The sequence below is a fragment of the Salmo salar genome, chromosome 17 (genome assembly GCF_965601325.2).
Source record: "Salmo salar chromosome 17, fSalSal1, whole genome shotgun sequence".
Classification (NCBI taxonomy): Eukaryota; Metazoa; Chordata; class Actinopteri; order Salmoniformes; family Salmonidae; genus Salmo; species Salmo salar.
In genome coordinates this window covers 60,513,173-60,531,239 of record NC_138307.1, presented here as the reverse complement: position 1 = coordinate 60,531,239, position 18,067 = coordinate 60,513,173, and the positions used below count along the sequence as shown (strand labels likewise).

General features: G+C 39.5%; 1 protein-coding gene across 1 annotated transcript; it reads right to left on the bottom strand.

Annotated features, from left to right (window-relative positions):
* Positions 1-3,972: 3,972 nt before the first annotated feature.
* Positions 3,973-17,198, bottom strand: LOC106576314 (ferric reductase 1). Its single transcript, XM_014153422.3, has 15 exons — positions 16,877-17,198; positions 16,542-16,675; positions 10,229-10,326; positions 9,233-9,362; positions 7,896-8,090; positions 7,491-7,592; positions 7,190-7,334; positions 6,747-6,854; positions 6,479-6,594; positions 5,986-6,072; positions 5,718-5,809; positions 5,543-5,601; positions 5,259-5,396; positions 4,967-4,992; positions 3,973-4,835 (listed from the first exon to the last, which is right to left on the bottom strand). The coding sequence occupies exons 1-15, from the start codon at positions 17,067-17,069 to the stop codon at positions 4,746-4,748; spliced, it is 1,713 nt and encodes a 570-aa protein (XP_014008897.1). The 5' UTR covers positions 17,070-17,198; the 3' UTR covers positions 3,973-4,745.
* Positions 17,199-18,067: the final 869 nt, after the last annotated feature.

The window sequence follows — 18,067 nt, the reverse complement described above, 5'->3', positions numbered from 1 at the left end:
CAACCTAGTTAAGTTGATGTTAGACAGTTCCGCACCCTGAAGTAGGTTGACATTTATTGTCATGGGTCTTGTCCTGGAGGCAGAACTGAGCAATTTCCCCTTAGATAGGCCAGTTTTAAAGTCAAAATTGCCTATATTGAAAACATTCATGAAAACAAAAATTACTTTTTTGGTCTTCATCTAAGGTTAGCCATTAGGTTTAGCAGCGTGGTTAAGGTTGGGTTTAAAATCAGATTTTATGACTTTGTGGCTGTTCCAGCTAGTAACTACTCTGCAGAGCTGCCTCCAGAACAAGATTCATGACGAAAAACACTAACCTGCAAGTAATCTATCAGCAGGTAGGCTAGTGGTTAGAGCATTGGGCCAGTATCCGAAAGTTTGCTAGATTGAATCCTTGAGCTGACAAGGTAAAGATCTGTCGTTCTGCCCCTGAACAAGGCAGTTAGCCTACTGTTCCTAGGTCGTCATTGTAAATAATAATCCGTTCTTAACTGATTTGCCTAGTTAAATAAAGTTTAAATAACAATTTAAAAAAATCTATGGGCCAGGAGAAACTAATCCATGGTTGACATGAGTCTATAATATCACATCATTATTATTGCAGTTGAAACAAACTGACCTGAGGTGGTGGATGTAGGCCTAGAGGAGCATGGTTGATGGGCTCTCCCCAGCTGAGCTGGGTGTTTCCATTCTATGTGGGTGAAAATAAACTTGAATTTTTACTTGGTACCACATGAATAGGAATGAGTAGATGTTGTCATTTCTTAAAACATGTACACTCTTGTTTGTTATAAACAAAATTCAAGAAGTAGTTTTGACAGACACTAACATGGCTAACATAGCCCTCTATGTTTGTCGATATCATAATTGTAGATGGTAGGTATTGCCAATTACTTACTTTCCGCAAGCAGCAATAACACACTGTATCCACCAGGGGATGCCATCAGCCTAATTTTGTAATAATGTTTTTATTGGAATTTCAGTTTTCTTCCACATTAACAGACAATAAAATTATAAAACAATTACAATAAATAAATAAAACATTAAAAAAAAAAAAAAAAAAAAATATGAAATACTAAAGCTCAGTTTAAATAGAGTAATTAGGCCCAATACATGGAACGTACAGTATAATCATGAGACAAGTAAACAACAAACTGCCTGCTGTCTGACAAAATCACTATTTCAATAGTTCTTAAAAATAGATGAGGCATACTTTTAAGACTGCTGAATAACAACTATCAATCAATTATACTGATCGTTTTGTTATTATCTGTCGGGTAGAGATACAGTACGTACCTAAGCAACTGCTCTCTTATCCCTCTTCTGTGCCAGAAATGGTAGACAGCTAGACATCCCACATCCATTTTTTTTTCGGATCGGGACCACAATGGTCTACTCATAGCCCCCGCCCGAGTAGGTGGTGCCCAAGAGACTGTAGAGACAGCATTCAAGATGGACGTTCGTATTAAAACATGACCGACATTGGACAAATATAAAATTTTTATATATTTGGCTGTGAGTGAAAGCCAAAGATATAAACAAATGTATTCGTCCAATGTCTGTCATGTTTTTGGACATCGTCACTGCTCCTTGTTTGCACTGAGTGCTAGTGCGCAGGCGTAGTAATCCCAGTAAAACTGGATCTATAAAGATGGCAAGCCCCACGAAACAGTGTATACGAACATCCATCTTGGATGCTGTCTCTACAGTCTCGTGTGACAAGGTGGGGTTGGTATACAGAAGATGGTCTTTTACCAAATAGGGCTAAATCCATATTATGGCAAGAACAGCTCAAATAAGCAAAGAGAAACGACAGTCCATCATTACTTTTAGACAAAGGTCAATCAATTGGACGGCCAAGAAGAAGCACGAAGCTGAAAAGTTACCACCGTTTCATTAGAACTAACTCTCACCAGATGTATATCTCACTTTCGCCACTTTTTGGGGGGGTATTTTCTAATAGTATTGGCAGGCAACAGTCAGTAAAAAAAAGCGGCCTGTAACGAATGGCTTCTTACCATACTGTAAATCCTCAGTTCGAACAGGCACGCTCCGGAATGCTATCAAGGCTGAAGGAGTAGGCTAGTTCAATTGACACTTTTCTAATTTTCGGTGATGTATATCACTTCTTGAGTGTCAAATATTTTTTATAAAAGGCATTTGGTATGAGAGAAGTGAGAAATTCTTCATTAGTTGTTAATTATCTCTAAATATAAAGGCACAACCTAGAATCGAGGAGATGGACATGTTGACTCCAACCTCGTGAAAGTGACAAACTAAAACGTTTTAATTTTCGTCAAAAACAACTTTATATCGAAGGAGTGCCTTTGATTTGTCAGTCTGCACACGAACGGTTCGCGCAACAGACCCGATGACGTGTTTCTACGCATGAGCTTAGCTAGCCAACGTCGCCATGACATCGACTACAAGCGTGATCTAGTCTTTCTATTGGATAAGCAGTTTCTGCCTATCTTCATACTGTACTGTGTTTGATATTAGTTTGACACTTTTTTCAAACATGAAAGAAGAAGAAAGCCTCAAAAAGGCGTAGCAGCCCAGCCCAAAGATAAGGCCTCTGTCCATCTCTATGATCGACAGCCTTGCACTTTTCTTAAATAATTCTCTATTTCTTTTAAAATAAGTTCCTTGTTTTGCAGTTCACTTGTCTGTGCAACCAAGTTTGGGTGTCAAAAATGTTGTACCATTTTATTTTACAAAATTAAATGGTAATCCTAAATTTTAAAAAATGGAATGTTGACAATCCAATAAGTTGTGGAGACCAATATATATATATATATATATATATATTTATTTATATATATATATTTATATATATATTTTTTTATATTTCATCTTATTTGAAGATAAGTGCAATGGTGCCAATATACTTGGCCGCCACTGTATGATTATCATAGCAATGTAAATAAATTAATAATTTGTACGGATTTTGTTGTACATATTTTGTGCAATCACTTTATTTTAAATCAGTTCCACTATTAAATGTCATACATTATAATGATAATGGTGTGACAGAGTATAAAAACACAACTTTGCCATCCAGTGAAAAAAATAAGAGGTATTTTTGTGTAATGATTCTCACAGCAAAATTCTAAAGTAACTGTCCAGTGAAAATTATTTTTATTTTTAATTATCACATTTTTAAAGCTCATATTCTGTTTGCTAATACCCAAATAATGTTGTTGACTCTTAATTTACCGGTAGGACCTTTTTAATTATATGAGCAATACATTTTGCCAATATTTTAGCACAGTGGGGTGACATTTTTTTTTAAGAGACTGGCTCTTTGTACTGCCCCCTGGCTCCTGCTTCAGTAGGAGAGAGATCAGTCCCTCGTTTTGTGTCACTGATAGTTTGCCATTTATATATGAGTCATTAAAATATGACAGTAATTGATCTTTCAGTAGTTCATAAAAAGCCTATCTCTATTGGAATGCCATCGAGGCAAGGCGTGTTCCCCGTCTGAAAGTAATCAATTGCCAACAATAGTTAGTCCTGTGTAATTAGGCCTTCACAAGATAATTTTGTGTAGCAGATAGTTTAACATGATTTTTGTGGAAACGTACAGTACCAGTCAAGAGTTCGGACACACCTACTCATTCAAGGGTTTTTATTTTGACTTGTTTCTACATTGTAGAATAGTGAAGACATCAAAACTATGAAATAACACATTCTGGAATCATGTAGTAACCCAAAAAGTGCTAAACAAATCAAAATATATTTTATATTTAAGATTCTTCAAAGTAGCCACCCTTTGCCTTGATGACAGCTTTGCACACTCTTGGCTTTCTCTCAACCAACTTCATGAGGAATGCTTTTCCAACAGTCTTGAAGGCGTTCCCACATATGCTGAGCATTTGTCATCAAGGCAAAGGGTGGCTACTTTGAATAATCTCAAATATAAAATATATTTTGGTTTAACACTTTTTTGGTTACTACATAGTTCAACATGTGTTATTTCATAGTTTTGATGTCTTCACTATTATTGTACAAGGTACAAAATAGTAAAAATAAAGAGTAGGTGTGTCCAAACTTTTGACTGGTACTGTATATCACAAAATTCATCATCAAATGAGGTTGGAGGACCTTCCTCATTCAGAATCTTTTTGGTGAGAAGAATTTCTCCATCGTTTTAACTTTTTTCTGTAGGTTATTTTTGGTCGTGTTTCTATATTGAATTTTCTCTGGTAATTTTTTTTTTTAACCCGGTCTTTCATGAATAAATTCCTCAATCTCCTTTTGTTACGTGTCTAGATTATTCAGTGATTATGTAGACAATTCAACACCATTGTGTAATGTTAAATGTTCTATTTCTGTTGAAATTCTTTTCTCTGTTGACCGATACCTTTTTTGGGAGCGCAATTGAATTCAATGGCCCCTAAAGGTACATTTAAAAGCATCCAGTACAATAATTGGGTCCACTGAACCTGTATTGTACAAGAAAGTCTGTTAAGAATTCCTTTTTGTTAAGAAAGTAGTGTCAGTCAATAAACCCTGGTTAAATTTCCAATATGCCTGTCCTCATGGAAAGTCTGTCATAGTTATATGGAGGGATACTGTATAAATTGACGATCTGATCGCATTCGATCCTCAATCCATGGACAGATACTTTAAAACATTTGACAACAAACAAATATAAAATGATTTAAAATATACTGTACATTGAGCTATATTAAAGATTTACTGTATCACAACATTCCGATCTCAGTCCATTGCTCAGCAGATCTTCATGACGAGCCAATTCCAACAAGTAGTGCCACTAAAAAGGCTATATTTCCAAGGAAAAACAAGACCAGCAGTACCAACTCCATTCTTGTCTGGGGGAGAAATTAAAAGTAAAGTACAGCCGTGGCAGACAAAATAGTTGTTAAGAATGAGTCACTTACTAATTCATCGATACAATAAGTAAATTTAAATGTGTGGGATTAAATGGTGTGATTCAGCGTACCGATTCAGAAGCACTCTCTGCATGAGCTAGAAGAACAACCAAAGTTATATTGAAGTATTTGAAAAGAAAATAGAAACCTGCACACTTCTCTTGCTTGTATCACTTTGTTTATTCAAGCTTACTTGTCGGCATCTTGTCCTTCGTCAGAGCTTTTGACGTAGGCCAAGAGGCCGACAAAAGTTATATATGGCAGATCCACAATATGAGGTTATTCAATATTATAGGGGGGCTATATATCATCAACCTGAATTTAACACAATTAAGATAGATATCATTATGTATTTGATCTCACCATTGCGCTTCCAGCGCATGTGGAATTCTAGCAGGATGTACATCGTTGCCTCCCATCCAACAAATCCACCCATCACCTTCAGAAGCCAACTATCCTCAGAGGTGCTAACATACGACAGCCCAGTAAATATGGCTGCCACTGAAAGATAATGTCAACACAATTACTAACACGGTAGTAGTGCAACAGCAAACATGTTTGACAGATATTGGCTGAGAAGATACGGTACTTTGTACTATGCTAATAAAATCCAACAAAAAAACAATGTCATAATCACAGTTCCTTACCAGCTAAACCTTTTATTGCCACTGCATTCAAAGCATGCGACCAATTGAAGATGAATCGCCTGTGAAAAAACAACAACACAAAAATAATACATTAACTTGAGAAAACAAGCCACTTTTGGATTTACATACACATGAGCAAACTGACATACACTAAGTATGAGTCTGGATCCCTTACCAGTGATGTTGAGGTCCACATCGGAACATGGCACCGATTGGCTGGAATAAGGCCAGGATCATAACGATGCAGCCCAACACAGGATGGGCTCCCTATAAACACAGATGGGCTCCCTATAAACACACTGGGCTCATAAACTGTCTCGGGTAACTATTTCAATTATCTGAGCCTTCCATAATAGAGTAGGTTTTATAAAACTAGACGGCACAGCATTTGTCAGATAGGTTTGTTTTAAATAACAATCGCAGTAAAAGTTTATGATGCATACCCCACTCCAGCCTCCAACTTCTGAAAAGGCCAAAATGAAGGCAATGATGGTGGCAGCAACAGTGAGTGTCATAAGAAACACGTGCACCTGAGGAACATGCAAGCCAAGAGTACAGATTATGTGGCATTATTATTTAGTACTAAAAACATTCCACCTAATAAAGTCATCTAGACGTGCTAATATTTATTTTCATATTCTTATATTTTGTCTTTGTGGTTACATTGTCGAGAAGGAACCTGCAAGTAAGCATTTTGTTGGACAGTGTATACCACCTGTATCCCGTACATATGACTAATAAAACTTGAAACTTGAAACGTGACGGACGTCAGTCTGCTTGCTTAAATAACAGCATAGCTTCCTCGCAAACACAACTGACCGCCTGCTTGACACACTCTCCCAGTCAAGCTATATGTAGAAAAGGCAGCAATTCGATAGCTGTGAAAACATTTCAAGTACAATCAAATGTTGCTACACTAACACAATAGAAACTCACCAGAAACCAAACATCTTTCCCAAAATAATGTTTCCCCTTGGCCACACCTTTCAGATACCTGGCTATGATCATTCCCAAACTACCTGTGGTCATCCACGCTATCAACATCAGGGAACCTGAAGCACAACAGGATAATAAATCAATAATCCATAATCAATACACAAATCTTTAAGCTTGTATATGTAATTATAATCAGTGTATTACCGTATAAGAATTTGTTTGAGGTTATGCATGCAAACTCTTCTCACTAAGGAAACAGCAACCTTACCATGTGCTTTAATAATAGGTGGCTCTTTTTCACTTGTAACAACTTGAGGACTTGAAATATCCACTTTAGTGTCACTGATGAAGGTGCCAGTATGAAAGTTGATTATCCCTGTCAAAGTCAACCGAAAGGTGAAATACAATAAGAGAAATAGGATAAAATGATATTATGAAACATATGACTGCTAGACTGAAGCAAACTGCTTTCTTCATCAGTACCAGGCCCACAACATTAGAATCCTTATTAGATAACAGGGCCCGTATTCATACAATATCTCAGAGTAGGAGTGCTGATTTAAGATCCCGTCTTCCATGTCCATGTAATGTCACTCATTATTATCTAAAGATGTCATAGCATTATGTAAATAAAATGTCAGAGGGATACAACCACTTCCTCTGTACCAGTACTGGTGCTACTATGTTGTAAGCTTTCGGCTCATACTGTACCATTATTGGAGGGCCCGTGAACGATCATGAGATAGTAGAGGGAACTGGACCCTCCGGATCGCTGAGTTGAAATGGGGTTCCTAGTCGTGAAGGAACAGCTAATGATACTATTATTCACTGAGGATTTAACATCAGAAACATTTCCCTAGAAAAGGATAAACAAGAGACATTTGAGTCATTACCGATTGTTTTGTGATTCATTATAGCATCAGGGCTGGGGGTACATTCCATTTCAAATCAGTCCATATTCCAATTGCTATCATCCTCTTAGCTTTTCATACATCATAATAATAGCAAGTACCAGAGGAAGTATCTCTGGTATCTTCCTTCCTGTTGAAAAGGCGTGTTGCAATTGGATGAGTCCACCACTGTCCCGTCCACAAATATAGATGTCATCATTTCCCTGATGTGATGCAGAGGAAAACAGATTATGAGAGGAACACAATCAACCCTGCCACAGGCCACTTGAAGGTACAGAGTAAAATAAACAAAAATTCATAAAACAAAAATTGCACACTGATGAATGCTCCTGCAGTTGATTGGCTGCCTTCCACCTGCCCTCATGCAATCCTTCTTCATCATTTTAAAAATAAACTTGTTCACCGACTTCATTGAAGTGAAAGTATCTGGACGAGTGCCTCAAAATTTGAATAAGCATATTCAATTGCAGGATGTGCATGCACTACTTCTGACAAGGCTACATTACCATCCTCTGGTCATCTGAGAAGCCAATGGCGATGTAGCCATCTGAAGGGCCGGTCATCTCCAACTGGATGGCTGTATCACTGGGAGAGGTCATAGCAGACAGGAAGTAACAGTCTGGGCTGACCCCAGGGTCACAGTTCAGAGGTTTGCTGAAACAGACCTTAGTGCTGCCACATCCAGTGCTGGAGTTGGAAACCTATTACAAACATATTCAATGTTATTTTAAAGCACTTATGTAATAGTGTGTAAAAATAAATATTATTGTTTGATTGAAAATGTAATATGACAATATTGTCAGAGAGTGAGTGGCAGGTAGCCTAGCGGTTAAGAGCGTTGGGCCAGTAATTGAAAGGTTGCCAGTTCGAATCCCCGACAAGGTGAAAAATCTGTTGATCTGCCTTTGAGCAAGGCACTTAACCCTAATTTCTCCAGGGTTGCCATCAATGACCCCACTCTCAGGGGGAGTTGGGATAAGCAAAAAATACATTTCCATTTCACACCTCACACTCGTACAGGTTACCCACTCGTACTTGTACATACAGTGAAACAGGACAAATATAAGCACCCCCTATTTGACCTTTTGAGAGACTATCACTTACACTTGTGATACATTATTCACAGTTTGTTTTAAATAAAACACATTTGTACTATTATCTATTACCATAAGTACTAAGGATTTTAATGGAAATACTAGGTACGTCTACATGCACACTAATAATTCGATATTAAACTGATCAGTAGGCCGAGTATGGCATTAATCATTTATACACATTACTCTGCTTATCTTAAATCAGTGTTCAATCTAGGTAAGCATACGCCGATTAAAACATCTGGCTTTCTGAGAAACCTTTCTAAATATTTGGTACACTATTAGAAAAAAGGGTTCCAAAAGGGTTCTGCGGCTGTCCCCGTAGGAGAAACCTTTTAGGTTCCAGGTAGAACCCTTTTTAGTTCCAGGTAGAACTATTTTGCATTCTATGTAGAACCCTCTGTGGAAAGTGTAAACACCTTAATCGTAGTTCCAGCGGTGTATCTGTGCGTGTACTAAAACCAGCAGTGCAAGCCTCCCTCTTTTGCACGAGTGAAGGGAGTTAAAAATGTCAGAACTCAGAATCAAGTAGACTTCCCAAAAATAACATGGTAACTGTGGTAGAACGTTTATTTTGATTGGCAATGTTCTGCATTTATCAAAGTCCCATCCGTAGCCTAATTTCGTGTCCATGTAAACAAGATTATTAAGGAAATCGTTCTTCTTGCAAAGCATGCAAATGTTTTAATCAAACTATATTCTGAATATTCACAATAATCGTATTATTGTGTGCATGTAATCATACTCACTTTTGAGGATGAAGAGGCGGTAGAGGTGACGGATGTGCTGTTAGCTGGGGGTGCAGCAGCGATGTTGTATGTGACTGGAGAACTTCTCACTCCAACCCAGAAGGTGGAGTAATCTTTTACAAAGGAGGCACTGTAAAAATGGCATAGCAGAACAAATAATAAAACAATGTAATAACATTAAGGGACGGAATTTTCATTTAAAGTGTGTTTTAGTCAAGAACTAGGCTTAATCTCTGTCCAGGAAACTGGGCCCCATGGTAATAGAAGTGTAAGAATATTCTAAGATAAATACACAACGCAAAGGAATAGAGGTCAAGAGGGAATTAACAATCAATGGAAACTGTTGTTTTTCTGTAATAGGGAATTAATGATCAATGGAAATAGTTGTTTCTTTGTAATGGGGAACTGAAGATTAATGGGTTAGGGATACAGGGGGAATTTCAGTCTGGGACTCATAGCTACATGTGGCAAGGTCTCATTGATCCAAATTGTTTATACATTGAGCCTGAAACGGGATACTTGGTTTTTGGCCATTGGCCCGTGTTTTATTGCAAGGAATTCTAATTGGTCAACCACAGGCTAGGCTTGGGTATAAACTACATCCTGTAGCTCAGTTGGTAGAGCATGGTGTTTGCAACACCAGGGTTGTGGGTTCGATTCCCACGGGGGGGCAGCACAGAAAAAAATGTATGAAATTGTATGAAATGTATGCATTCACTACTGTAAGTCGCTCTGGATAAGAGCGTCTGCTAAATGACTAAAATGTAAAATGTAAAAAATGTGTCTTTGTTCAGCAGAGAAACATTGAGGACAGGGAAGAATAAACATCTGCCATCTACTTTCGAGCATAACAACTATGATTTGTTCTCTTTGAATAAATATATTTTTCTCTCCCTGATTTACTTTGGGGTCTGTGTTATTGAAGAATAACAACAACTGCTAACAGAAGTGAAAATTCTGGTTCAGGAGCTAGCAGATACTGGATGGGTGAATCACCTGAATTGGATGGAGTTGAGGTTGCCTGATGTGGGGGCCCTCCATATTCCCTGGATGGAGGATTTTGGTGAATTTGATGTGTGAGAAACTGCAGAATTCTGAGAATAGGAAAAAAAAGGATCCATGAAGATTTATTCAGATGCAGCAGGGTGATTCCATGCCTGGAAGGCCCAAAAATGTTCGGGCAATTCTCGCATAGAAACTTCATTGGGAGGAGGGATGTTTGTTTAGGGGGGATTTCTAAAAACCTGTTTTTGCTTTGTCATTATGAAATACAAAAATGTACATAAATGTATTCAACATTAAAAATATTCATATGAATATAACAAAAGACACACGTCTGCAAAGACAGCAGAGCACGCTCTCACTTTCCAAGAGGCAACCACATAGCAGGCTCAACTTCCCTGGCTTTACATGCCATAAATTGTCCGTCTCTAAGTTAAACAATGGGAATGATCCATAAATATCATTTCAGGCTAGGCCTACTGGAATTATTTATAGTTTTGTTGTTTTCAGTTAAAAAGAAAACTGCTTGCCCAACTTCTCAGTTTACTTGCCCCAGGAAATAGGGGAAACCTTAAGGTCCCTACTACAAACCGGGTTTCTGAGTTTTACCTGGTTGCCATCAGGAAGAAGAAATTAAATATGTTAGCACAGCTGAAAACTGTTGTGCTGATTAAAGAAGTAATAAAACTGGCCTTCTTTAGACTAGTTGAGTATCTGAAGCATCAGCATTTGTGGGTTCGATTACAGGTTTAAAATGGCCAGAAACGAATAACTTTCTTCTGAAACTCGTCAGTCTATTCTTGTTCTGAGAAATGAAGGCTATTCCATGCGAGAAATTGCCAAGAAACTGAAGATCTCATACAACGATGTGTACTACTCCCTTCACAGAACTGCGCAAACTGGCGCTAACCAGAATGGAAAGAGGAGTGGGAGGCCCCGGTGCACAACTGAGCAAGAGGACAAGAACATTAGAATGTCTAGTTTGAGAAACAGATGCCTCACAAGTCCTCAACTGGCAGCTTCATTAAATAGCTTTTTCAAACAGAAATTTGCACTGTAAAGTCCTCCCAGCTGCCCACTGCACTGAGGCTAGGTAACACTGATAAATCCACGATAATCGAGAATTTCAAGAAGCATTTCTCTACGGCTGGCCATGCTTTCCTCCTGGCTACCCCAACCCCGGCCAACAGCTCCACACCCCCTGCAGCTACTTGCCCAAGTCTCCCCGCAGCTACTTTCCCGAACCTCTCTTTCGTATCGTCCAAGATCCCTAAAGATTGGAAAGCTGCCGCAGTCATCCCCCTCTTCAAAGGGGGTGACACTCTAGACCCAAACTGTTATAGACCTATATCCATCCTGCCCTGCCTTTTTAAAGTCTTCGAAAGCCAAGTTAATAAACAGATCACTGACCATTTCGAATCCCACCGTACCTTCTCCGCTGTGCAATCCGGTTTCTCAAGGTACTAAACGATATCATAACCACCATCGATAAAAGATTGTACTGTGCAGCCGTCTTCATCGACCTGGCCAAGGCTTTCGACTCTGTCAATCACCGTATTCTTATCGGCAGACTCAACAGCCTTGGTTTCTCAAATGACTGCCTCGCCTGGTTCACCAACTACTTCTCAGACAGAGTTCAGTGTGTCAAATCGGAGGGCCTGTTGTCCGGAACTCTGGCAGTCTATGGGGGTACCACAGGGTTCAATTCTCGGGCCGACTCTTTTCTCTGTATATATCAACGATGCTGCTCTTGCTGCGGGTGATTCCCTGATCCACCTCTATGCAGACGACACCATTCTGTATACATCTGGCCCTTCTTTGGAGACTGTGTTAACAAACCTCCAAACGAGTTTCAATGCCATACAACACTCCTTCTGTGGTCTCCAGCTGCTCTTGAACGCTAGTAAAACAAAATGCATGCTTTTCAACTGTTCGCTGCCTGCACCCGCCCGCCCGACTGGCTACACTAATCTGGACGGTTCTGACTTAGAATATGTGGACAACTACAAATACCTAGGTGTCTGGCTAGACTGTAAACTCTCCTTCTAGACTCATATTAAACATCTCCGATCCAAAATTAAATCTAGAATCAGCTTTCTATTCCGCAACAAAGCCTCCTTCACACACATCGCCAAACATACCCTAGTAAAACTGACTATCCTACTGATCCTCGACTTCGGCGATGTCATTTCCAAAATAGCCTCCAACACTCTACTCAGCAAATTGGATACAGTCTATCACAGTGCCAGCCGTTTTGTCACCAAAGCCCCATATACCACCCACCACTGCGACCTGTATGCTCTAGTCGGCTGGCCCTCGCTACATATTCGTCACCAGACCCACTGGCTCCAGGTCATCTATAAGTCTTTGCTAGGTAAAGCTCCACCTTATCACGATAACAACACCCACCCGTAGCATGCGCTCCAGTAGGTACATCTCTCTGGTCATCCCCAAACACCTCTTTGGCCGCCTTTCCTTCCAGTTCTCTGCTGCCAATGACTGGAACGAATTGCAAAAATCGCTGAAGCTGGAGACTTATATTTCCCTCACTAACTTTAAACATCAGCTATACGAGCATCTAACCGATCAATGCAGCTGTACATAGCCCATCTGTAAATAGCCCATCCTATCTACCTACCTCATCCCCATATTGTTCTTATTTACTTTTCTGCTCTTTTGCACACCAGTATTTCTACTTGCACGTCATCATCTGCTCATCTATCACTCCAGTGTTAATCTGCTAAATTGTAATTACTTGCTACTATGGCCTCTTTATTGCCTTACCTCCCCACGCTATTTGCACACATTGTATATAGACTTTCTTTTTTCTATTGTGTTATTGACTGTATGCTTGTTTATTCCATGTGTAACTCTTTGTTGTTGTTTGTGTCGCACTGCTTTGCTTTATCTTGGCCAGGTCGCAGTTGTAAATGAGAACGTGTTCTCAACTAGCCTACCTGGTTAAATAAAGGTTAAATAAAAAAAAATAAAAAAATTGTACCCGCAAAACACCAGTCTCAACGTCAACAGTGAAGAGGTGACTCCAGGATGCTGGCCTTCTAATCCTTCTAGGATTTGAGAAAAAATAGTTACCACATTCAAATATGGCCGCAATGTACCTTTGTCATTGTGTCATCCTGTGAACCCCATTCAATGCTGCTCGTAGCTATATATTTTTGTTGCACCTCTACTCACTTTGGTTGAGGCTATCCACTTCTTTCCATTATCAATACTCATTTTCAGACACTGTAGTAAACTAAACCCCAATTAAATGTAAGTTATTTCCCATGGAAAGATAACTGCCACGTGATTCTCAGCCCATGCAAAGACAGCATAGTCTATTTAATTGAGACCACACATATAGCCTTCTGTAGGCACACTTGATCTCAAATGTCCAATTACGAGAGGAGAGGTAGGCTACTGAAACTTGAAGCAGCGAATTCTGAGTGTGTGAATAATGCGACAAAGAGGTGCTTTTAAAGGTGCTACACATATGTCCACCCATATGTGGAAGCTAGGTGAATTTCAACAGCAATAAACTGCATTCAAAACAAATCTCCGCCCTCACCCGCATCTCATTTCCCCAAAACATGACGGAGACTTGCGCTCGAGCCTTTTATTTTCGGTTTTGGTCCACCAGCTTCTAACAGCTGTAAAAACTATATATTTTGTTATTGAAAATATTTTTCACAGTGATGTAGATGGTACAACGATTCCTTACATGATTCACATAAACTGAAATTGAGCGAACAGTGTAGAATTTTAGCGACCAGGAAACATCAGAGGAATTTCTACATTCGCCGCTTGATCCGATTTCCACTAGATAACACAGCCACAAAGTCAAAACGGCTTTCCCATTTTAACAACAGATGCCGCTCCGGCGGGAGATATCAATAGATTAATATCACAGCCAATTATAACACTGGCGGGTAAGTAATACTGTGAAACACTATCATTCCACTATTACTGCAGATATATTATGGCCATTTTCTGCAATGACAATGCAAAAGTTAAACAAAAAAATCCTGTGTAGCAGCTTTAATACAGTAGGTAGACCTAGGCTAACGCATACAAAGCAGAAATGACGGCCGTTACCAAATCATCTGCGGGACAAAAATAGTTTTGAACAGTCCATGGAGGTTTATTTCATGTTTTTATGTTACTTGTACAAGCACTAAAATGTTTTGCCTGCAAACTGCTACAAATGGCCCTGCTAATGCACACAAACTAATCTCACCTACCCTGCTCCGTTTTCAGCTCCGTTAGCAGCAATCTGGGTCCATTCAGTCACTGTTTGTATGGTTTAAATAAGGCTCAGACAAGCGAGTGCCGTTTATTGTATTTATCTATGTTTTGGATGAGCGCTCTGTCTGTTGTTTCTGTTTTGTTTCCATTCTCTGTAGTTTCCAGGTATGCTAGGAAAGGGACCCAAACCAGAGACGGTAGAAAACGCGATACATCCCACTCCCTCATTTTTTCTGATCGGAGCAGGGGCACTCTGTCTACTAAAGCCTTGTTCACACTGCAGGCCTTAATACTCCAATCTTTTGAATACATTTTTTTCGTTGAGAAATACTGACTGCCAAACAGCAAGTTACAAGTGACCAAATCTACATTTGCAATGCTTGCAGTTTGGGGTTTTAGGCTGTATTTCTGTATAGCACTTTGTGACATCGGCTTTAAAAAGGGCTTTATAAATACATTTGATTGATTGAAATAGTATTTGTGTGTGTTCAGGCAGCAGTCATTTGCTGACATGGCTATGCTAGTTGTCATAGTAATGACAGGTGTGTGTGCAGTGGTGTAGGATGATAGGGTGGTGGCGCTCTTCACTCAGAAGTTATGTAGCAAGCTAAGGTGACAACAATGCCTGCTATGGGCATTTCCCAGTTGCTTTGAACACCTTTAAAGCCTCAAAGGATAAAATACTCAAACTTTCAAAACAAGTAGTCAACTAGCTAGCCAGGTAGCTGTTTAGCTTTCTAGCACATTCACTCATTTGTTTGAAAACAATTAACAAGCTAGTTAGCTACCATGTATTCTTGTCAAAACTGTCAACATATGTAGCTCGCAAGCCACAAGATATGCTAAATAACAGTCTAAAAACCCCTTGAGGGCAAATGAATCAGATTTGACTATTCAGACACAAGTCGCATGGCCAAGAATCAGATTTGTATCTGACCTACGAAAGTGGCTTGAAACATCCTATTCCATGTGCTTTTTGGCTGTTCAGACTGAAGGAAAAGAACAGATTCAAATCGGATATGCCATTTTTTTTATTTGACTCACTTCAAACTGCAAATGTGAAGAAGACTTTATTGCCCCGGCCCTACGAAGTGGGTGCCCCAGAGCAAGACATCTCATTGGCAATTTATTTCTGGTCAGGCGAGGCAGGGACAATAAGTAGACCAGAGCCAGCTGTTCCCTCTTATGTGAGCATGCTAGATATTATCGAGGAACCCTAAGCTCTCACAGGATAGCATGCTCATGGGAGATGGGGAACACCCACTTACACAGACAGGACATTTTGTTTTTTTACAATGGTAAACAGCTTGACTGAACTATCCTCATTTATCCACCATTTTTGGCCGAACCACGTCAATTGGGTTGGCTTGTAGTGCCTGTCTCGGAATGTGCGAGCATGTGCGTTTTGGAACACACAATTTGAGTAATGGTGTTAGGTAAAAATGATATAATAATTGTTGTGTTGATCTTAGAGAATCTGATTGCAAATGTACATTTATGATAATTAATTATACGATTATCTGTGAACCTTTTAAAAGTTTTCAGTAGAGCCTTACGACCTACTCTACCCAACAGGGTAGAAGGAGGACCCATGCAGGAACAGGGAATAATTGATTTGTTTTTGTAAATAGAGTGTTTTCTTCTGTCTCATAAACACATGTATAAGATCTAAACAACCATTACTGTTTCAATGTTATATGCAGGGGTGCAACTTTCACTGGGGATGTGTGACATGCCCCCCCCCCCACTCTGAAATTGCATTTTTGTCCCCCCCAGTTTTATCATTGAAATATGATACAAAACGAGGAAACTGTGTTCTTTAGGACCCTGCGGATGCCTCCGAGCGGTTCGTTTGGAGTGTTTATCCAACTGGATAAAAATAATAATATTTGTTTTTAAATGATGTTCCCCCCACTTCTAAAACCAAAGTTGCGCCCCTGGTTATATGTAATACTGTAACTCTCATAACATAACAGAAAACCAGGCTATAGTCAGGTGGTAATATATAGCTGGGAATAAACAGAATTAAATGGATTTATACAGTCTATGGGAATAGACTCACAGGTAGTCCGTTGCAGGTGAGTAGCTGGGCCTCTCCACTTGTTACAGTGAAGGATCCCAGAGGACTGCTTCCTCCAACCTCTCTGGCTTGTAACATAAACCCAGTGAATGGAGTGGAACCTGCCAGGAGCCTGACTGTAAACAACAGTGTTTAGTTGATTTAAACACCACCATAGAAAATGGAGACCGTTATTAATTTAATATCTACTTTTCAGAGATATCTACCCATAACAGCCAAACCATAGATAGATTAATAAAACATATAGGCCTAGCGGTGAGTGTTCAATATATCTGCATGAACCCTCCAGTAACAGAGAAAACGACATGATGTCTCACCTATGATTTCATCGCCCTCCTTGAAGCTGAACCGGTCAGTGGTGACAGAGAATGGAGCGGGGCTTTGCTGCGCGCCTTTTTTGTGTTGCGGTGTCATGTTGTCACACGCCCCAGTCACCTTTCCGGAGCTGTAGCACCTCACGGCCCGCAGAACACACGCCAATATCACAATGATAAATATGTATCGATCCATTGAGATTAAATGATTAAAAACGAAAAGTAACTGTAAAAATAGACTACTGTTGGAGATAATAGCCTACCGATGCCGGCAAATTGTGTAGTTTAGGTGAGGGGCAGAATTTGTATTGAAGTGCCTTGTGGGTGGAGTAGACTTGTCTCGACAGGTTATGCTACGTTCATAACCAAGTGGGATGGTGGAAATGACCAATTATGACGTCGTAAAACTAGTTCAATGCGTTCACTCCTTGTTAGAATGCTGATTGGCTAATGGCCAAGTTAGCCAAAAAGCTCCATCATTCATCAACTAAAAGTACATATATTATGCTTGTAAACAAATGATAGTGTTCAAAAACCATATTAATAGATTGCTTTTAAGAAATAGTGTTTTGTTGTTGCATTTAACTGCCGAAACTGTGGTTATCGAGGTAATTTCCTTGACGTCAGAGGTCAGCATGTAGGAGAAGTCGGAGCTCAGGTATGACAGATGAGTTTCCCTATAGTAATTACCAGTTAGAGGGGCATTCAAGTGGATTTTCAGAGTCGTATGTGGTAAATACCACCTTCCCACTGGGTTATAAATGCAGGGTATGACAGGTTGCTTCCATGGAGATGTATAGAGATCGAAACTTTGGGCTTCTTGCGGTTAATTTGCCATCTACAAATTATTTGTAATTATGTTCCGGGCCCCCAGACCATCTGATCAAGAAAAAAAAAAAATCAGCCCATGGCTGAAACTAGTGCCAGCCCAGTAGACTACTTTAAAATAGTGAAAGTCCTCAATGGTGCTGCCCATGCTAAAACATGGCTTTCGGGCACTAGCGGCCTCTATAGAGTACCACAGTATGAGTCATAACACCAATAAAACCTAGTGGTCTAACAGGAAAAATTTTCAAATTGTTTTTCCACCATTAATTTTTTCCATAGGGGATTTTTAGAAACATTTACAATAAGGGCTGTTTCGTGTAGGCTTACCCTGGCGTGACGTTTTGTTAACTGTGTAAATCTCTCTTG

What these genes read in the sequence shown, in the direction of transcription:
- LOC106576314 (XM_014153422.3), bottom strand. Translation starts at nt 17,069, where the DNA reads ATGGATCGATACATATTTATCATTGTGATATTGGCGTGTGTTCTGCGG. An exon ending in AAGTTGGAGGCTGGAGTGGG is followed by an intron (nt 5,810 to 5,985) that starts GTATGCATCATA and finishes CTGTGTTTATAG; the next exon opens with GGAGCCCATCCTGTGTTGGG. An exon ending in GGCAATAAAAGGTTTAGCTG is followed by an intron (nt 5,397 to 5,542) that starts GTAAGGAACTGT and finishes ATTATCTTTCAG; the next exon opens with TGGCAGCCATATTTACTGGG.